General features: G+C 36.6%; 1 protein-coding gene across 1 annotated transcript in view; it reads left to right on the top strand.

Moving 5' to 3' along the window:
* Ten-a (tenascin accessory) overlaps positions 1-24,000 on the top strand; it is a 1,082,171-nt gene that overhangs the window by 648,041 nt on the left and 410,130 nt on the right. Inside the window, 1 exon segment of the mRNA XM_067108410.1 lies at positions 23,021-23,236. Coding sequence (XP_066964511.1) covers positions 23,021-23,236 — 216 coding nt within the window.

Genomic DNA, 24,000 nt, shown 5'->3' on the forward strand with positions numbered 1-24,000 from the left:
TGTGCTTGCATATATCGACCCCCACTTTTTCTCTTTCGAGAACTCGCCATTTCCCCTCTCCCTACCTCCTCTTCCTCCTCCCTCTTTCCTAATATACCTCCTCCTCCTCCTCCTCCTCCTCCTCCTCCTCCTCCTCCTCCTCCTCCTCCTCCTCCTCCTCCTCCTCCTCCTCCTCCTCCTCCTCCTCCTCCTCGGCAGGTGACCTAGACCTCAGGGAAATGAAAGGGCGACTCAGTGTACACTTTGTAAAATGTAACGACTTTCAACCGTCACTTCTGTTACCCTCCCCTTCTCTGCTCTCTCTCTCTCTCTCTCTCTCTCTCTCTCTCTCTCTCTCTCTCTCTCTCTCTCTCTCTCTCTCTCTGATTTATTAGCTAGCCTGCTTCAGATTATTTTAGTTGTTGAGTTGTAAATTCACCTAGCAACCTTGTTCCCTTAAGATTTCAGTGTACTAGTCGGTTTGATAATGAAATATGTATATATATATATATGTATATATATATATATATATATATATATGTACCACCACTATATATATATATATATGTTATATCACCTCTCTTAATGTGTGTATAAAGTGGAAAAATATTGGGAAGTTTCCTGTAGAAAGGGTTTCATCATGATTGGTCATTTAACTTGAGAGTTAGGCCTTATGTAGAGATAGATTTATACAGTATGTATATATATATATATATATATATATATATATATATATATATATGTGTGTGTGTGTGTGTGTGTGTGTGTATGTATGTATGTATGTATGTCTGCATTTAGTCTCATATATCTTAGTTTTAGATTTATTAGTAAATATTAAGTCTGTGGCATCAAACGGTTTAGGTAGTGTTTAATATCATTAGATGACTCATTATCCTAAAAAAATTAACTTGGCACAAACCAAACCTCTTGAACAAATCGTGTTATAACTGTTATTCCTCCCTAGGTCATTTGTATTCTTGAATTGAAGTCAGGTACCCCGTATGGCTTTCGCGTTTTAAAACAAGAATGAAACTTATTTTTGTTTAATGACCAGCCTTATTGATATTAACATTAGGTAGAGCATCGTGACAGTACTTTGCGCAGCACTCGACTCCATTCACGTCGAAGGGAAAGGTAAACGCGCCTCGTGTGATGCTGTTCTGGATCTTCCCTCGCCTGCCAACAGATGGCAGGGGTGGTCCAGATCTCGGATTATTTCGGATCTTTGCATAACTTGCGTTTCTCTCCATAACCCCGTCTTTTCCAGCTCGCACGAACACTGGCATTTGTTATGCATAACATCCGAGGTGTTTTTTCGAAGGCAACGCCCTTCCTGGGTTAGGTTTTTCTCTCCAGAACCGACGAAAAAAAGCAGAGACAAACGAAAGGAAGCCGACACTGGCGTTTCCGCAATGTTATTGATTACGCAGCAAATCACGTGGTATACTAGCTGACCAATCAGTTCGCTTGGGCAATGAGTACATGATGGTACCTCGTCTCAGGTGCTTATTTTGGGGTGTTTGTTTTTTTTTTTTTCATTCGAATTAACATTTAGGTTGTTGGGTGGGTGGAATAATTTGTTTTTCATGTTAATTGGTTTTTGGGTGGCTATTTTCAGGATTTGTTATGTAAGTAAAATTTGATTTGCATACTCAGTCGGATTTTGTATATGTATGTATGTATGTATATATATATATATATATATATATATTTTTTTTTTTATGTATTACATGTATATAAATGCATGTATACATATATATAAATATATAAAATGTGAGTGTTTGTGTAACTGTATATACGCTCTCTCTCTCTCTCTCTCTCTCTCTCTCTCTCTCTCTCTCTCGTACCCGTAAAAAATTCCATCTCCCTTTCTGTCGCTAATTGACTTGACCTTTTTGACAGTTAGATACCTGTCAGAGAGTGAGCACCGCACAGACAACGAATTTCTCAAATAAGGAATGAAGATAATTCGATCATATTGTGTTTTCCCTATTACCCGTTCTGAGGTGATTGGTTTTTTTGTGGGGATACCTTTACCTTTTATTCAGTGGATTGGTTTTCGCTTTATATTCTTTACAATATATATATATACATATATACATATGTTTATATATATATGTATATATATATGTAAATATTGTATATTATTCTTTTACAGTATATATACATATATAATATACATATGTGTTTATATATATATATATATATACATATATATATATATATATATATATATATACATATACATATACATACATATTTCCCTAGACATGCTGAGTGTTCTGAGGTAAAGAACTGGACCGTATCTCCTCCTGCCTCCCTTCTCTCTCTCTCTCTCTCTCTCTCTCTCTCTCTCTCTCTCTCTCTCTCTCTCTCTCTCTCTCTCTCTCCCACCTCTATTTTTACGATGCTTATTCCTGCAGAAGAGCAGTTTTTATCGCCGGCTCCTTTGTGATTAGAAGGAGTCTAACATGGGGGAAAGAAGTGTTTTATCATCTATTAATGGATGAAATTTCTCTCTCCCGTCGCTTTTATCATGTTTGATGGCGTCTCTCTCTCTCTCTCGTTTTGAACTGGATGCAAGCCTGATGCTGGCTTGGGAGGGATTGGAATCATTGTTTCTGATTCTAGGAGTTAGTTATTTGATGGTTTGTTTTTTCACATAGAAAGCTTTGCTTTTTTTATATATTTTTGATCAACCATTTTGTTGATTGATGATTTTAATTGTTTAGTTTTTTGATGTTCATGAATTAAAGAACACTAGATATTTTCATTTCTTTAGTAATATGCATCTGGAGTATACATACATATATATATATATATATATATATATATATATATATATATATATATATATATATATATATATATATATATATATATATATTATATATATATATATATATATATATATTATATATATATATATAATATATATATATATATATATATATATATATATATATTATATATATATATATATATATATATGTACATACATGTATATATTTAAATTGTATATATATATATATATATATATATAGCCTATATATATATATATATATATATATATATGTACATACATGTATATATTTAAATTGTATATATATATATATATATATATATATATATATATATATATATATATTTCATACAGCCAGTGCAATTTAATGGTTTCCAGTAATAACCTGTCATTAAAGGGTCATACACAGATACAACCACTAGCATACCCACTTACATCATCATCTCGCTAACCTCACCCTCCAGCTTCCACGCAGCAGGGGGCCCTTATGCATCGTACATATAAAGCAGAGGACACTAGTGTTCAAAATCCAACAGTGAATTATTATAAACCAGTTTACTGAGACCACATAGTCGTATTTATCGACTTAGTTTGGTTGGCACGAGGGACGCGGCCTTACCTGTAAGAGGAAAATTGGAACACGGTTAAGCTTCAGAATATTTGGACAGGTAGATGGGAAGGGAACAAGTGGGACGGATGGAAAGGGGGAGATTGAAAATAAAACGGCGGGGGGCGGAGGAGACAGTTCGCAAAGAATGGGAGTCACCTCCTACAGTCCTCTTCCCCGTAGGGGGGCTAGTGTCGTCAGTGCACCTCATGCGGTGCGCTGTAGGCGTTACTTATGGTTCTTTGCAGCGTGCCTTCGGCCCCTAGCTTGCAACCCCTTTCGTACCTTTTACCGTACCTCCTCTCATATTCTCTTTCTTGCGTCTTACTTTCCTTAACCCTCTCCTTACAATTGATTCATAGTGCAACTGCGAGGCTTTCCGCCTGTCAGGCATTTCAAACCTTTCACTGTCAATTTCCGTTTCAGCGCTGAATGACCTCATAGGTCCCAGTGCTTGGCCTTTGGCCTAAATTCTATATTCTACTCTACTCTACTCTACTCTACAGTCCTCTTACAAGGAATGTTTTAGGCACTGCCCACTATTGTGTGTGTACTATTAGCGAACGTTCACAGTAAGAGAAGCATTACGGGGACGTGTATACCAAATAATTCCTAAAAACACACACACACACACACACACACACACACACACACACACGGTGTATCCTTGACCCAACATCTAAAAGCATGATTGTGACAGTGGCTACTCTTGTTTTTCCCCTTTATCGAAAGCCATTCCTTTTTGAGGGGGGAGAACTAGCTATTGCTGGGAGGGAAAAAAGTTTATAGATATCGTCAGGAGAAATCTCATATCATTCTTTGAACGAGAGAGAGAGAGAGAGAGAACATTCTTCGGTGACTCAGAGAGAGAAAGAGAGAGAAAACATTGTTTTGGAAATCCAGAGACAGACAGACAGACAGACAGACAGACTGAGAGAGAGAAGTTGCCGGGGGGGCGCCGACCCACGCTCCCATAAATCTATTCATCATGACATCAATTATTATTGCCTCTTGCAATATCAGGGAGCAGATAGGCTTTCCTTTGATGCTGACTATATCGCAAGAGGGCCATTTTCCTTGGGCACTTATATTGCTTTGCGTTATGGGTACGAGTGCCACAGACAAAGGCACTGGTATAATATCCACCAGCAGGCAGCTACTTGCTTCCTACCCCCTACCCTCCCCCTCCTCCCCTCCCCTTCCCCTTCCCCTTCTCTCTCTCTCTCTCTCTCTCTCTCTCTCTCTCTCTCTCTCTCTCTCTCTCTTCTCTCTCTCCTCAGCCCATACCTTCTGGGAAAACCGGTGTTTGTTTTTCGCTTGCAGGATGGTGTGTGTGTTTGTTTGTTTGTGGGTGTGTATGTGTGTATGTTTGCGATGTCGAGTATTATTGTATTATTCCACCTGGATTATGAGTGTGTGTGTTCACGTTGAGGTAGATTGGTGTCATTTATACACCGTGTGTTATACATCCAAGTGTTTTATATTTTATATTTATAGACTTCTTATTTTTATTGAATCTCCACGGGATTTATTATCATAAAATGTGTAGTTTGCTTTGAATCAGAATGCGTATTTATGCAGAGATTGCCATGTAAGCTCTGTCAGGTAATAGTCAAAAAGAAGAACACGTAAAATTTGAAACAAACGTGAAAATGTCAACACGTGGAAATAAGGAAAAGAAAATCACGGGTAACTTCCAACTTCACGTATAGTTATGAAGTTGTTATTTCCACGTCAGTATGGATAATAATGCGTAAAATTTGAAACAAACGTGAAAATATCAACACGTGGAAATAAGGAAAAGAAAATCACGGGTAACTTCAAACTTCACGTATAGTTATGAAGTTGTTATTTCCACGTCAGTATGGATAATAATGCGACTTCAGCGAACCTGTAAGTGCTTTGTGTCCTTGCCTATTTATAGATTGATCTAGATTTTCCCAGAACTCCGGGGATATCTTTGGAAGATTATACGGAATCATGAAAGAAAAAATCTAGCAGGAATGTAAGCGTTGGTTATATTGTAATGGACGTGGATATTTTTATCTCATATGCTGGAGTAATGTTAAAAGCTTTATCTTATATACTGAGTTATTATTATTATTATTATTATTATTATTATTATTATTATTATTATTATTCAGAAGATGAACCCCGTCATATAGAACAAGCCGCAGGTGCCATTGACTAGAAATTCAAGCTTCCAAAGAATATGGTGTTCATTACGAAGTTAAAGAAGGTAAAGGGAAATATAGAAAAAAAGATCTCACTCGTTGAAAAGAAAAACAATAAGTTAGTAAGTTAAAAAAAATGGATAAAAATGTGTTAAAATGCAAAGAAGAATGGCATTAAGGTAGTAATGCATTGCATTTCATACAAAGAAAGACTCAATCATAAAACAAAGGGAGTCTGTGCTTTAGCAAAGGGTCTGCTTGTCATTCAAGTATAATGTAATAAAATTATTTTTAATGTAAAGCATGCTTATGAATTTATGTTCAGGAATTACTCTTTGATGCAGGATAGAATTCTTTAATTGGAAAGTATGATACCTACATTTTATTTTCAACCAGCAGTAGTGAGTTGATCTCGAAAGAACGATACCAGTTCCTGCCACTTTTCTTCTAACTTTTGAAGCAGTGATGAGCCCCTGTGCATAATACTTCCACTGTATGAGTCTTCATATTCCTACAAAAATAAAAAAATCTCATGAGTATGTCACCAAATAATATGAAGATCGATAACGGTCATTCAAAAGGAAGGATAGAAAAGTTTCAGATACAGTACAGTAATGCTAAAACCTTTTAGGCAGAAAGTTTGAACGACCAGAATAGCAAGAAGCTATACTTTCCCGGAGTTCTAATCGCAGCTGAAAAATGTATGACGTCTTTCTGACAATTGATTGCTTCGGGAATGCGTTGGTTCTGCTATTGCAAGCAAGAAGGGTTGATGTATCGACGAATTGATTTGTGACTCAGCGCAATTCTTTGTGCAATTTGTAAGATTATTGGCTTTCGTTCTGTCTGTCTGTCTGTCCGTCCGTATGAATTTGTGTCTGTCTCTTTCGTGCGTTTATATTGCGTCGTAGTTCTAACCTCCCCCCCCCTCATTGTCTCTTCTCCCCCAACCTCCGCCCCCACCCCACCCTGCTCCTCTGGAATTGGCTGTGCAACAGCAGCATCGTGGTACAAAAACGTTTCCTCTTATTAAGACTTCCTCTCTCTCTCTCTCTCTCTCTCTCTCTCTCTCTCTAGTAGGTACGTCTTTGTATAAGGACTGCCACATTGTACCCTCCTTTCTCTCTCTCATAAACACACAAGCGCACAAAATAATTGCAGGTATGTCTCTTTGAGTAAGAACAGCTCTCTCTCTCTCTCTCTCTCTCTCTCTCTCTCTCTCTCTCTCTCTCTCAAGTGTTTCAGTTAACTTTCACTCGTACACATAGTTTTAGATAAGTCTCTGTGAGTAAGGCAAATCTCTTTATGAATAATTATTCTAACGTCTTGCCATAGAAGCTTTCTCTCTCTCTCTCTCTCTCTCTCTCTCTTCTCTCTCTCTCTCTGGGAAAGACTACAATTTTAAAATTATAATCTCGAAAGGGAGAAGAGAACGCTACATGATAATACAGGCATGGAAACTTATAGAAGGAATTACCGAAAACATCATGGAGCTAAAAATATCAGAAAGAGTAAGAAAGGTAGATTAATCAGTGCCCAAACTATACCAGGAAAACTAAGGAAAGCACACAGGGACATTAATCCACTACGCACACCAGCATCGATAATGCAGTTGTCTATTCAATGCGCTACCAGCTCATCTGAGGAACATATCAGAGGAGCGTAGCTGTATTAAGAATAAGCTCGACAAATATCAAAGCTGCATCCCAGACCATCCAAGATTGGAAGATGCAAAATACACCGAAGATGCGTTAGGCAATTTATGTAGACATCAGAGGTGCCTCACACCGAGGGACCTGGGGCAACCAGAACGAACTGTAAGGTCTCTCTCTCTCTCTCTCTCTATCTCTCTCTAAACAAAGAGCAGCACACAAGCCCTCATCAGTGATCACCGGAGATTTTTCTCATCTGGAACAACATTCCAGTATTCCAGTCCAAATGCCATGTGCCTTATTATAGTAATGAGGAATCTCTTTCATGTGGCATTTTTCTTGCTGCGATGCCAGGTCGCAGGATAAATCGATCAGTTAGAAGTGCTGGGTCTTTAGACGTCTATATTTCGTTAGATTTTTCTTCGTTAAATTTTGTTTTTCTTTTTTTCCACAAATGGGCTCTTTATTGATGTTGCAGTATGCGTCGGTGGGTGTATAGACGGTAGCTACTGTAATTCCTAAATCTTTGTTAATAGAATGGAATTTATATAACATATATATATATATGTATGTATACATGTATATACACATACATATACATATACATGTATATTGTGTAAGACAGAACGACAATATGATTTTATGTGTGTATCTCATTGTATTTTCTTCCTAAGATTATTGTGTATACAGATTCTTTGAGGTGACGTTTGTAGAAAACCTTGACGTACATTTTTCCTCCTCCTCCTCCTCCTCCTCCTCCTCCTCCCCTCTCCTCCTCCTCCTCCTCCTCCTCCTCCTCCTCCTCCTCCTCCTCAAAGAAAAACTTTGAGCGTTATTGATGATAATTCTTATCATCTAATGAATAGCGGGGCTAAGTTGGAGACGTACCACAATGTAAGAGAGAGAGAGAGAGAGAGAGAGAGAGAGAGAGAGAGAGAGTTACCAACCTGTGATGATGAGCTTAGTGTCAGCTGGAGTTTTTCCCTGTCTTTTTTTTTTTTAGAGAGAGAGAGAGAGAGAGAGAGAGATACAGTTATCAACTTTTGATGAACTTAATATCAGCTGGAGTTTTTCCCTCTCTCTCTTTTTGAGAGAAAGAGAAAGAAAGACACAATCCTTGCTTGTGTGTGAGAGAGAGAGAGAGAGAGAGAGAGAGAGAGAGAGAGAGAGAGAGAGAGATACAATTTCCAACCTGTGATGAGCTTAATGTCAGCGGTAGTTTTCCTCTTTTTTTTTTTATGCCACTTAGCTTTTTTTTCTGAGAAGGCCGACCAGAGTTATTTGTTGTACATTTTTTGTTGTTGCTCGTGTTGTTGTTGTTGTTGTTGTTGTTCCCTTGTTTTTTGTTTGGCGAATCACCACCGGTTTGGCCGTTCATACGTCGACGTATGTCTCTCGCTCCTCCGTGACTGAATCACCGCCTTTGGAACAATAAATGGCTATGTCTATACGCTGCCGACGGTTCATTTGTCTCTCGGGCTCCTCCGTGACTGTAATAATATCTCCTTCCTTTTACATGAATAAGAGAGAGTGCCCCTCTCTCTCTCTCTCTCTCTCTCTCTCTCTCTCTCTCTCTCTCTCTCTCTCAGGGATTCCTCGCTTTCTTTCTTTTTTCCAGGGTTCATATCTCTCTCTCTCTCTCTCTCTCTCTCTCTCCTGTGTGTGTGTGTGTGTGTTCATTTCTCTCTCTCTCTCTCTCTCTCTCTCTGTGTCAGCTTGGATAGAATAAACAGAAGCATCTTCTCACCCAGGTTACGTGTGGGACGTTAATTTCAGTGTTATGGCGTTAAAGAAAAGCTACAGTAGAAATGTGGGGCAGAACCTGAGTTAAGATTATGATCACGTAAGTCATCCTATGTCTTTATATCTCTCAGGCATATATGCACATACGCACGCCCACACACACACACACACACACACACACACACACACACACACACATATATATATGTTATTATATATATATATATATATATATATATATATATATATATATATATATATATACACATATACACATAATATGAAAAAACTGCAATGGTATGACTTTCAAATTAAAAACCTAAAAGTTCACTTAGATTAAAACTAAGAGATTTTATCATTTTTGTGGTCTCCGTGTCTCTTCAGATGATTATTTCGAGGAAAAATAAGCTGCCTTTTTGCATTGGTCACATATTGAAGAACTAAGTCACTTTATTATTTTTTTTTTAATCTTCGTGTCTCTTCAGATAATTATTTCAAGAGAAATAATTTTCCGTTTTTTAATCATTTCAATTGGTAAGTTATTCAGAAGCTGCATTTAATGCTCAGGTTGTTTTCTCCGGTAAGAAGATTATATTACAAATTGCTCGTTTTGAAATGATGATAGTTTGTCGTCATATCATATCAAATCCTTCCGAATGTCTCTTGAATTACTTCGCATTTGATTAAAAATAACGTTTAATATTTTATTGATAATTTAAATTTGTATCTTTATTTCACTGAAACATAGTGGGAATTCATCATTTTTCCGTCTTGTTCTGGATAATTGTATATATTGCAAATAATCTGCAAATCTTGATGAATTAGTTTTTTCTGAGAACTATATTATAATTGTGCTGCTGTTGTTTATAAGTTACATTTTTATGAAAGGTATGTAGATTAACTCGTTATTAATCTATTAATGTGTATGCGTAACATTTTTCTCGAAACTGTAATCAAATATAATAATCCTTGCCATTTTTTGGGGTGCGACTATGATGAATTGATAATAATCAGGTACACGTGATTAAAAGCCTCTTACGTGATATATGAATTAAAGGCACGGATAAGTTCATCGTGACTTTGACTGGTTCAATAAATAAGAAAAGAATATGGAATGTAGTTTAGTATTAATTCACTCCACTCGTATTTGGTTCTCGAAAAGGTATATTAATGTATTTTGCGAACATTTGTTCAAACGTCACAAAACTAAAGAATTATCCGGGGTTTGTAATCACCTTAAGACGTCCATTAGCTGATTATTGATTTCTTAAAAGGAATTATAGTTCCTAATGGACTTTTAAAATGCATTTTGCTTTGTGGTTAAGAGCAAAAACAACTTGCAAGGGTTGAAATATATGACACAAATAATTTTCTTGAATGTTCTTTCTTCTTTTCATGTTAAGAGCCAGAATGAACATTTCTTTTCTCATTTTTCGCTTTACGATTCCACATCTAAATCGTCCAAGAGTTGAATATTTTTCTATTTTATTATTATTATTATTATTATTATTATTATTAAAAACTATTATTCAGTTTTCTTAGATGGAATTCAAAACTTCTTCAGTTTTCTTTGTGAGATGGAATCTTGTTTACTTGTAAATATTTCTAAATCATTGAATCTGAGTATTAGGTCTTGTTCAGACTTTTTTTCAGAGGTGTGAAGGTCAGGCTGGTTCAAGGCCCAGCAATCTTGAACCAGCCTGACTCACTTCACAACTCTTGGAAAAAGGGTCACAGTTAGGACTCTGAAAGTACTGAGATTCAAGTAAAGTGTAAATATTTACAAGCAAACAAGTTATACACAGGAATCTTGTGGTTTCTTTCCATTATTATTATTATTATTATTATTATTATTATTATTATTATTATTATTATTATTATTATTATTATTATTATTCAGAAGATGAACCCTATTCATATGGAACAAGCCCAAAGGGACCATCGACTTGAAATCCAAGCTCCCAAAGAATATGGTGTTCATTAGAAAAAAAAGTAACAGAAGGTAATTGGAAATACAGAAAGAGGAAATAAGTTACTAGATGAAAAAAAAACAGATAAATTGACAAATTAATAAATAAATAAAAAAAATGTAAGTAAAATATTAAAATACAAATTGAATTGCTATTAGGGTAGTATTTCATTGTGTCTTCGCTTGAACTTCTGAAGTTCCAATTGCCCGACATCGTGTGGGTGGTTCTTCCGCATTCCCGGAAGCAAAGATGCTTTAAAAATTCACTGCACCTCCATAAAAATACTGTGTTACATTTGCTTGTACACTGAGCTAAACCACGAGTAATAGTGTTTGGCTGATCGATTTCAAACCGGAGGCTGGGAAGGCAACGGCATTGGTGTGTCTGTTACCGAGTGTGTGATTATGTGGAAGTTCAAAAGCAAGTTGTGTGTATATATAAGTATATATATATATATATATATATATATATATATATATATATATATATATGTATGTGTGTGTGTGTGTGTGTGTGTGTGTGTGTGTGTAAGGTGATTCTAAAAATTAAACGCATATACAAAACTTTTTGTATTGAAATAAATATATGTAAAAAAATTTAAACCTTTTCTGTTCAAGTCATGTTGACTTGTACTTCATTGTGGGTCTTAATTTTACGTTTCTAAGAAGTATGAAATGGTACTTTATGTTTCATATATATATAGTATATATATATATATATATATATATATATATATATATATATATATATATATATATATATATATATATATATATTTATATATATATATATATATATATATATATATATATATATATACACACACACACACACACACACACACACACACAACATCAACACATTCGTTGTACTGCCGAGTTTTTCCTTGTAGACTGTCGCAGCATTTTCCTTCAGTAAATAATATATATATATTATAATATATATCTCCGCAACTATCATGTTTTAGAAGTAAAAATGAATAATTTTTTTCTTCAATTCACTCCCATTTGATGTAGCATTTATAATAAGGCTGTTGACTAACCGAGCTTTCCAGTAATAAATGCTCTTTGGAGATCTTTGTACAGTATGCAGCGAGCTGTTTACGTTCTTCAAAACATTCAGAAAAGCTCGGATAATCTATTGAACCTCCGTATGAAAGAGGTTTTTTCCCTTAACCCAATGGAGGTTTTCTTTTCACTGTTTCTTCAAATTCCCCAAGAAGATTTTTGCCGTCTAAGCTTGTGTGCCTTCCCAACTCGTAAAAGTTCCCAGGAGTTCGGCTAATTTACTCAATTTTCAAACTCGCAGGTGCCTTAAATGACCTGCTTCCCAAGTTTCGAGTCTTAGGGAGGGGGCGGGGTAGTTGGGGGTGGGGTATTTACTACCTTGACTCAGGATTTTCATTTTGAAGCTTAAGGGACTTCGTGACGCTTCTGACTTCCTTGAAGTCCAGAGCAGCTCTTGTTCACCTGTTCAGGTAACCTTTTATGATCCTCCCCCTAACGCCGTCAGTGCTCCTTATGAGGTGCACTGTAGGCATTACTTAAGGTACTTTGCAGCGTTCCCTTTGTCCCTTAGCTGCTATCTCTTTCATTCCTTTCACTGTACCTCCGTTCGTATTATCTTCCTTCCATCTTACTTTCCACCCTCTCTAACAGTTGCTTCATAATGCAACAGCGAGGTTTTCCTCCTGTTACACCTTTCAAACCTTTTTACTCTCAATTTCCATTTCAGCATTTAATGTCCTCATAGGTTCCAGCGCTTGGCATTTGACCTAAATTGTATATTCCAAATCAAGTTCCCTTTCTGGCCAGCTTTTCTCTGCAATTGATGCTTTTCATGATTTTTTACACTTATCCAGTATTACTGTCCACAGGAAGAGCTGGTAAATGCATTTTCCAAGTATTATTTAATATTTAGACGTGAGAAAAAAAAACTTCAGATACTTCTTGACTTTTAAAAATTCACGTTGGCTTCTGCGAGCTTATGCAGTTCGGCTATTCAACCTTTTTTAGTTTTCTGAAAAGAAAACTATTGTGCCGGCTTTGTCTGTCCGTCCGCACTTTTTTCAGTCCGCACAATTTCTGTCCGCCCTTAGATCTTAAAAACTACAAAGGCTAGAGGGTTGCAAATTGGTATGTTGATCATCCACCCTCCAATCATCAAACGTTCCAAATTACAGCCCTCCAGCCTCAGTGGTTTTTTTTTTATTTTATTTAAGGTTAAAGTTAGCCATAATCGCGCATCTGGCAACGACATAGGCCAGGCCACCACCGGGCCGTGGTTAAAGTTCCATGGGACGGGGTTCATACAGCATTATACCGCGACCACCGAAAGATAGATCTATTTTCGGTGGCCTTGATTACACGATGTGCAGAAAACTCGATTGCGCTGAAGAACCTTCGGCGATTTTTACGATATTTTGACGGTGGAATTCGGAAGTTGAGTCAACCTCTGCTGAATCACACTGGCAATCTTCCGATGACTCACTCACCGATCATCTCCAACTTTCAGAAGAGTCCACGAGAGCTTAGGTTGTAAATTTCATAGGTATTTTGGCCAGATAACATAAAGTCGAATAAAAGCTTACTCTTCTAAAGCTTGCATTTAAGATAAGCTTTTGCGCCGGCTCATGGCGGCTCCTAACAACCGGACGTTGACTGACGTTCTGTTTTAGTTAATCAGTCTTCTGGACATATGTACATCCTCTTTAAGGTAGTGTAAATTAAATTAAGATCATATATATATATATATATATATATATATATATATATATATATATATATATATATATATATACAGTATATATATATATATATATATTTATATTTATATATATATAGTAAATATATATTATGCATACATATATACATACATATATATATATATATATATATATATGATGTTGTATATTCTGCATACATACCTCCACCCACACAAACAGCTAAATCCATTGCACTCACTTCATGTACCCACGCGTTCTTTAAACGCTGCAAAATACCCAGACAGCTTACAATCTCAGCTGTTGAATTAGGCCGGTTTGTGCGTACGCGGTCTCTCGCTCCTCAAGCAGTCCGTAGGGATATCAGTGAAATACGATCATTGTGTAGGACTGTTGTAGAGTCCTCTCCAGAATCCCCACTACTCTTGAGTTGATTTGGTGTATAGTGTAATGGGGCCAAAGAAGCGCGTTCTATTGAACGCCTGGAGATGTTTCCTTCGTTCTTGATTTCTTACTTGTAAGGTTTTTTTTTTTCTTAACTTTTGTGAGGTAGGGAAGGGTTGTATGTAGCGGTGGTTGGTGTGAGAGAGAGAGAGAGAGAGAGCTGAGAGATTTATAGCAGTTAGTTTAAATGTAGCATGAAACGTTGATAAAGGGAGATTGGTATAAATTATACATCCGGAACAGGAAAAATATTGTCATCAGCTTGAGAGAGAGGAGATTGGTATAAAATATGTATAGCAACACTTGATAACGTGAATCTGGAAAATTGATTTGTCATCAGCAACGATGGAGAGAGAGAGAGAGTAGGATAAAATATGTATAGCAACCCTTGATAACGTGGAATCTGGATATATATTGATTTATGTAGACTGGCGTTGCAACGATGCTTATGAGAGAGAGAGAGAGAGAGAGAGAGAGAGAGAGAGAGAGAGAGAGAAACTGCATATAATTTACAAATGAACTCCAGTAAAAAAGTTATAAAGTTATGTTTGGAAGGAGAAAGGTAGGAATGTAAAGAGAATGACAATTGGTAAGAATCGGAAGGAGAACCCAGAAGGAAGAATAAATAGAAATAGAGAATGTCATTAAAAATACTGCTAGGAGATAAAGGAGTCGGTTAGAGAAAAGGGGGAAAGAGAAAGGAAATGGACAGAGAGGGACAAAGGGGAAAAAGGGCGCGAATGGAAAAAGGGGAGACAGAAAATGGAAGAAATACAATTTCTGTTCGGTAGAAACGGAGCCCCTCTCTCCTCTCTCTCTCTCTCTCTCTCTCTCTCTCTCTCTCTCTCTCTGCTTGAGCCGTGCTATATCCTCTCTGCTCTCTCTCTCTCTCTCTCTTCTCTCTCTCTCTCTATAGGCGTTCGTATAATCCCTTCCTCTGTTGAGCCTATTGAACGACCTGAAACCCATCTGGGATTTCTAGCCATGACCACATGTAATTTAAAAACGCGTGTCCCAATGGATTTCATAGCTTTTCCATTTTCTCCTTCTTCTCTTTAGGCTAACGTTCTTTCCCTCTTATCGAACGACTTCTGGGATTGTAGCCATTGTCGCGTGTTCCTTTTATGGGATTTCATAGCTTTTCCATTTTCTTCCTCTTCTTTTTCTTCATCTTCTTCTTCTTCTTCATTTGAGATGGTGTATGTGATTGTGTGTGTGAGCTTATGTGAACGCGTATTGGTTAACTAAACTGATATGAAATTCAAGAGTATGTTTTAGGCATGTTATGTGTATGCATGTATGTATGTATAAATATATGTATGCATAACTGACTCACCAAGATATGGAACGTGATGGATGTATAAATAAAGGCAAATGCCACGAATTTAAAGAAACAACGGAGTGGCTGCTTGTAAAGGACCGTGTGTCGAAAGGCCTAGCAACCACTCCGTTGTTTCGCTTTTCCTTTGTGGCATTTGCCAATATATATATATATATATATATATATATATATATATATATATATATATATATATATATATATATATATATATATATATATGTATATAATATATTATATATATATATATATATATTATATATATATATATGTATGTGTGTGCGTATGTGTACGTATGTATTCTAGTGTCTCAAAACAAAAAAAACAACTCGCATTCTCTCGCTGTTTTAAATTCGGGAAGAATCGGCTCCTTCTATTGGCGTCGTAGGTTTAACGAAATGTCAGCGAGGCATTCCCTCCTATGTAAATCGGGCGAAGACATTAGGCCTTTTGTGTCTTTTACAAAGGGGGGTCCTCCTCCCTTCCCCTCCTCCTTCCTCCCCCTCCTCTACTTCCTTGTGAGACCCTCCGGCAATGTAAATAGGGCTATTTCGAAATAAATGGATTCACTCTGATTTTCGCCTAACTCCCGTTGTGTCACTGAGATTCACGCGAGGTTGTCTACGGCCCCTGTTGTGATTTGCTGTTGTTTTTTCGTAGGGTACGAGGTTTTTTTTTTACTTTTTATTTTATTTTATTTATTTATTTATTTATTTATTTTATTATTTTTTTTGTCTGTCTGTTTAGTGTGCAAAACGAAGTGATGTTTTGATTTTCACTTTTTGGGCAGTTAATTTTTTAGCTTTCTTAAAAGAAAACTATCGCTTCCTGTCCGTACTTTTTTCTGTCCGCCCTCGGATCTTAAAAACTACTGAGGCTAGAGGGCTTCAAATCGGTATGTTAATCATCCACCCTCCAATCATCAAACATATCAAATTGCAGCCCTCTAGCCTCAGTAGTTTTTATTTTATTCAAGGGTAAGTTAGTCATAATCGTGCGTCTGGCAACGATACAGGCCAAGACCACCACCCGACGTGGTTAAAGTTTCATGGGCCGCAGCTCATACAGCATTATACCGAGACCACCGAAAGACAGATCTATTTTCGGTGGCCTTGATTGTACGATTTACAGAGAACTCGATTGCGTATTTTTTACTTGTTTTTGTATAGTTCCAGTTAGGAAGTCTTAATTTCTTTATTTCCTTATACAGATTGTTTATGTTGAACTGTTCTCATCTTAAATGGGTGAATGCTTTTTGTGTTTGTTTTTCTTGTACATTCACATTAATATTTATTCTGCAATCATTTTTTTTCTCAATTTTAATCCCAATTTGTTCTATTTCCGCTTGTTTTGCAACTGCATAAAGAGAAATTGCGATGACAAGTATTCTGTTGACCCGATCATTATTTTTCCTTTCCTGATAAATGCGTTTCTGCATCACAGGAAACAGGATTAATACAGAGACATATATATCTGTAATTTTTTCCAAAGACTCGAATATTGTACTTTTAACTCATCACCTAGGAGTCTTCATAAACCGACAATGATTGTCATCATCATCTTTTTAATTTGATGAGGAGTACATTGCGCTTGACAAAGCGTGTATGAATACTTTGTGAGAACCTTATATATTGGTTTTCATGTGATATTGTGAATATATTTACAGGAAAATGTAAACTGTAAATAAAAGGATTCAGGGAGAGGAGAAGAAGAGAGTAGGTCCTGATTTTTGAAGGCTGATAGACAAATACAGAAAGTTAATGAATATATATATATATATATATATATATATATATATATATATATATATATATATATATATATATGTGTGTGTGTGTGTGTGTGTTTGTATGTATGTGTGTTTGTATATATATATATATATATATATATATATATATATATATATATATATATGTATATGTATATATATATATATGTATATACATATATATGTATATATATATTATATGTATGTATAAAAGAGATATATATATATATATATATATATATATATATATAGAGTTAGAGTTATGTATGTATATATATATATATATATATATATATATATATATATATATATATATATATATATATATATATATATATATATACAATATTGCCAGTAGTAAAAAGATGTTTGTGTGTTTATTTATGATTTACGCCATAATCAATACGTGCGAGAATCCAATGATAAACCAAAAGCCTTCGCAAGTGGCCTTTTACAGCAAGTAGCGAAAATTGTTTACCGATATAAGGACGGCGTTTTCAGAATACCCGTCATTCATTTTAACTCACGAGAACCTCGTTCCCGGAAGGATGAATTGTGTGGGGAAAATCTATCTTAGAGTCAAGTTGTATAGGTAAATTTTTAATTTTTAATCTTAAACTATTTTTTAATATTTGTGGGATTTCCATTTCAGACGCGTAATACACACACACACACACACACACACATATATATATATATATATATATATATATATATATATATATATATATATATATATATATATATATATATATGCATACATACGTACATACATACATACATATATATGTATGTATAAGAGATATATATACACACACACACACACTTCTTACATGAATATAGGCATATAGATTTTTACAGTATAAATCTCCCCCTACAGGAAATCTGATCAGTACACCGTCAGGGGAAGATATGGAAACCACAGAAAGCAGGGGTGTTTTCTCATTATTTAAGGTGTCAGATGGACGAACTCTCTCTCTCCTCTTATTTGATCTGATTCGCTTTTGAAGTATGCGTTGGCATCACAGTAGTATAGGTCATTGAAAGAAAATGAGAGAAATCACTATAGAAGACTGAACGAAAAGGATGATGGACTTATTCGACTTTTACACACACACAAACAAACAAACAAACACACACACACATACACAGAATCAGATTTTTCCCTTAATGATTCCTTTTCTGCAAAGTAAAACGTCAGTGTACTTAAGTTTATCTTTAAAACTTGATCTTGTCCAGACTTTTTTTTGTTGAATTAGGTTTGAACGAAACGTATTTTGACTGAGTACTGATCGCCCAAACATCCTATTCCATATGCGACCCTCTACAGTCTCCTAACAACTGCATCTATACTGCAATTCCAACTTTAATGTATACCAATAGCGGGTCATTTGGTATTATACATATATTCACGGGTCCTACTGTATACATGCTGTAACGGGTCAATATAATATTATGCATACATTCACAGGCCCTACTGTATACATGCAAATAACGGGTCATTTAGTATTACGCATACATTCACAGGTCCTACTGTATGCATAATAATAACGGGTCATTTGGCATTACACATGTATTCACAGGTCCTATTGTATACTTGCAAATAACGGGGTATTTAATATTACGCATAAATTCACAGGTCCTACTGTATACATGCAAATAACGTGTCATTTAATATTACGCATACATTCACAGGTCTCACTGTATCAATACTAATAACTGATCATTTAGCATTACGGGGAATCACCGCTGTAATTCCAGCCAAGCAGAAGAAGAGAAGAAAAAATAAGCTAAAGAAAAAAAGCGTCAGATTAAAAAAAAACTCCAGTAGGCAAGGGAGGCTCTTGGGTGTAATGAGGTCAGGCCGAGAGAGAGAGAGAGAGAGAGAGAGAGAGAGAGAGAGAGAGAGAGAGAGAGAGAGGAGAGAGAGAGTAAGGGAGAGTAACTGGGTTAGAAACGATGATCTCTTCTGTTGGTGTTAGTGCAGCCGCCTGGGTGAGATTCATTTCGCATCAATGGAGTGAGAGAAAAAGATAGCTACCCGCCACTATTTCCAGGGGTAGAAAAATTGGGTTTTTTTTGTTTTGATCTCTCTCTCTCTCTCTCTCTCTCTCTCTCTCTCTCTCTCTCTCTCTCTCTCTCTCTCTCTCCTTCCTCACTTGGAACTTGCCATATTATCTCTTTCTGTCTCGACTTGGTCCTTATCCATATTCTCTCTCTTCTCTCCTCACTTCGAACTTACCATATTCTCTATCTCTCTCTCTCTCTCTCTCTCTCTCTCTCTCTCTCTCTCTCTCTCTCTCTCTCTCTCTCTCTCTCTCTCTCTCTCCCCAAATGCTATACTCAATAGATTTTAATAGATTTAAGCAAAGGTGTGGAGAGAGAGAGAGAGAGAGAGAGAGAATAACGTACATGGGAGATCAATGCTCATGCATAGAGCATTCCATCCAATTTTAATTAAAAACGTGAAAGCCTCGACAAGGTCATTTAACACCTACGGGAATGGAACCGTAACCAAATATTGCGTATCTCTTAATATTATAGTGAAAGACTAACAATTTAAGGAATAGAAAGGGACCTATAATCAGTGGCTGACTATGTACGTGTGTTACACAGTTCAGTCCGTATATTTTATTTAAGAAATGTAATATTTTTCTAATAAAAGATGAAAAAAAAAAAATTTTATTTAAGATTTCTCTTCATATCATGCCTCAAAGGTCTAAGTGCTGATCTTCAGTGACCAATGTTGTTGAGACTCCAGTATGCTGATAAAACAGTCACATCAGATAATACTTTTTTTTTTTTTCTTTTAGTTTTCTGGAAAGAAAACTATTGTGCCGGCTTTGTCTGTCCGTCCGCACTTTTTCTGTCCGCCCTCAGATCTTAAAAACTACTGAGGCTAGAGGGCTGCAAATTGGTATGTTGATCATCCACCCTCCCGTCATCAGACTTAACAAGTTGCAGCCCTCTAGCCACAGTAGTTTTTATTTTATTTAAAGTTAAAGTTAGCCATAATCGTGCCTCTGTCAACGATTTAGGCCAGGCCACCGCCGGGCCGTGGTTAAAGCTTCATGGGCCGCCGCTCATGCAGCATTATACCAAGACTACCGAAAGATTATATGATGCACAGAAAACTCGATTGCGCCGAAGAAACTTCGGCGTATTTTTTACTTTTATTGTTGTTGGTGGTTGTTGGGGCGGGGGGGGCGGTCGGAGTTAACAGATTTCAGCGATCAAGTTCGCCTCTCTTAAACCTTGGAAGCAAACATTCCGGGGGCAGACCCTCGACGCCTGTGGTTTCCATATACCCCCCCCCTCCCCCCCCCCAACCAGGATGCAGTGATCAGATTTACTCCGAGGGGAAATATATAAACTCCCCTAGGAAGGTTTGTTTCTATTACCTTTATTTATCCGGTAACCCCCTCCCACCCCGCCCCAGCACAAAGTGGGGTATGCCTTGCGGTTATGGGAAGAGGTTGAAAAAATTGTTTTGCGGATGTTGTGAATTTAAATTTTTTTTTTTTTTTTTTTTTTTTTTTTTTTTCGGGTATTTTTAGTTTTCTTCACAAGAAAACTATTGTGCCGGCTTTGTCTTTCCGTCCGCACTTTATTCTGTTCGCCTTTTTCTGTCCTCACTTTTTCTGTCCGCCCTCAGATCTTAAAAACTCCTGAGGCTAGAGGGCTGCAAATTGGTATGTTGATCATCCACCCTCCAATCATCAAACATACCAAATTGCAGCCCTCTAGCCTCAGTAGTTTTTATTTTATTTACGGTTAAAGTTAGCCATAATCGTGCTTCTCGCAACGGTACAGGACAGCATTATATCGAGACCACCAAAAGATAGATCTATTTTCGGTGGCCTTCATTATACGCTGTAGCACAGAAAACTTCGGCACATTTTTTACTTTTTTAACAATTGTATCTTTTAAGGCATTTAGGAGTGTTGTTTCCATTGAATAACCATTATAAAGAAGATTTTTCCAAAATCTCAATTTCATAGTTCCATATGACATTTACTGAAAATTTTCAACGTTTCTAAACAGTTATTAGAACTGTATTAAATACTGGAATATTATTATAAAAAGCGACAACTCGCATGCCCTTAAATGCATTAGGTCAGCAAACGAAGTTTGAATCCTAAGTGGTTACTTGTTGAGGGATCAGATGACCATCTGAGTCCGTTTCCTAAACCGTATTTATGCAGTCATGCTTCTGTTTTCAGATCTACATTAGGTTGAGAAAGTAAACGCAATTTGGGACCGATTGAAGGAAGTGTATGCAATGATTCATATCGTTTGAAAATAACCCCTAGAATTGAACAGATCGTCCCATCTCTCTCTCTCTCTCTCTCTCTCTCTCTCTCTCTCTCTCTCTCTCTCTCTCTCTCTCTCTCTCTCTCTCTCTATATATATATATATATATATATATATATATATATATATATATATATATAATATATACACTATATATACTATATATATATATACATATATACACTAAAGGAATAGGAATCTCTCTCTCTCTCTCTCTCTCTCTCTCTCTCTCTCTCTCTCTCTCTCTCTATATCTATATATATATATATATATATATATATATATATATATATATATATATATATATATATATATATATATATATATATATATATATATATATATATATATATATATATCATATATATATTTATATATATCTCTCTCTCTCTCTCTCTCTCTCTCTCTCTCTCTCTCTCTCTCTCTCTCTCTCTCTCTCTCTCTCTCTCTCTCTCTCAAACTATGGGAACAGCTATGGAAACTTTCGAGTGCCCTGAACATCTACAAAAGTCTCATATTGCTTTGACAAGGAAACTTGTCAGGTACTTGATGGCTTGTAAATTTTTTGCCCGTTCCGGCATTTTGGGAAGTTTTCGCCCCCTTCCTCCCCCCATACAAATAGGCCTAACAGGCAGCACGCAGAAGGGTCCTAACTTGTTATATGTCCTTTGAATATGATATCACAGGGTGCTGCTGGCTGGCTGGCGGCGGCGGCGGCGGCGTGTTACGAAAGAACAAAAGGTATTCCGTAGCAGTTGAGAAATAGCGAGCATCGCGTGGCTTCAGTCTTCTGCCCTAAAATGAAAGACTGCCGTATCTGCAAAAATAAAAAACTGAGAAAAATGGTGGATACTCCCTTGCCTTACTGCTGATTTAGCAGATACTGACAATGGGACCCCCTAAATACTCGTGGAAAGCAACGAAGAATCATTCTGAAACTGCAGTAACTTGTGTAATAGTATTTCACGAGCTCAGTAGGTGGTATCTCTCAGTTTCGAAAATTTTGCAGATATTGAAGTTTTCCACTTTAGGGCAGTATTGTACGATGAAAATTTTGAGTTGTCATGACTGAAAATTAAACACCATATTCTTTAAAATCTTGAGGTTTCAAGCTGTTGGCCCGTGTGAGCTTGTTCCATATGAATAGGGTCCATCTTCTCAATTTTCCTTTATAATTCTTTTATCGACCATGTTACGATTGGAAAGCTGTTATTATTATTATTATTATTATTATTATTATTATTATTATTATTATTATTATTATTATTATTATTATTATTAGAAGAAGAAGTAGTCCCGTTCTTAGACAAGTCATGCATAATTCGAGTTCATTTTATATATTGTGTCTCAGTTGCTCTTGTAATTCTTTTCTCTACCACGTTAATATTGGACAATTATTATTATTATTATTATTATTATTATTATTATTATTATTATTATTATTATTATTATTATTCCTCGATTCCTCGACACAAACTTATGCCACGCCATTGCCTTCGTTCCAGAAGCAGCGGGGACGCCACCCGACCCGGCTCCTCCCGAAGTTCCCATCCGAGGTCCTTCCCACCACCACCCGCTACTAGCGGCGTCCCGCAGGGCAGGGGGCGCCCCGCCCTCGGCGAACAACACGAGCGTCGGCGCCCCTCCGTCGCCCCACTACCCCGACCACCATCCTGACGATACTTACCAGCAGCCAAATTCCAACGTCTTCCTCTCTCAAGGTGAGTGCGTTCGAGAGGTCGTCCTTGGTGATGATTTTCTATGATCCAAGGTCATCCTCGAGAGTTTCTTAGATGATGATAATTGCATTAGGGTTGGTGTGTTCTTTTTGGGGGATATTGAGGTTTATCAAGGTGTATGTAGACCTTGAAGTTCAGGTGCTGTAGAGGCACCTGAACTTTTGGGGGACATTTAGGTATATATAAAGGTGTAGGTGGTCCTTAAAGTATCTGGAAAAAGGTGTAAGGTGCTGGAGAAGCTCCTGAACTTTTGGGGGACATTTAGATATGGGTAAAGGTGTAGGTGGTCCTTGAAGTATCTGGAAAAAGGTGTAAAGTGCTGGAGAAGCACCTGAACTTTTGGGGGTTATTTCGATATGTGTAAAGGTGTAGATGGTCCTTGACGTATCAGGAAAATAGTTTAAGGTGCTGAAGAAGCACCTGAACTTTCGGGTTACACTGAGGTATACATAAAGGTATAGTGGTCCTTGAAAGGTTTAGAGAAAGGTGTTAAAGTGCTGGAAAGGCACCTGGACTTTTGAAGGACACTGATGTATACATAGAGATTTATGTGACCCTTGAAGTGTTAAGAAAAAGTGTCAGGTTGCTAAAGAGGCACCTGAAACTTGCGTATAACCTTTCCAGTGGCAACTCTTTATCGCAGCATTTGTTTTGATATGTGAGGCTGAAGTCTACCGCGGTCCAGTAAGTGATTTTCTTCTACTGATAACAACGGTTATAGTCATTTCACGTACACTTTAAGTTAT

Source organism: Macrobrachium rosenbergii, chromosome 9 (genome assembly GCF_040412425.1).
Source record: "Macrobrachium rosenbergii isolate ZJJX-2024 chromosome 9, ASM4041242v1, whole genome shotgun sequence".
NCBI classification, from domain to species: Eukaryota; Metazoa; Arthropoda; class Malacostraca; order Decapoda; family Palaemonidae; genus Macrobrachium; species Macrobrachium rosenbergii.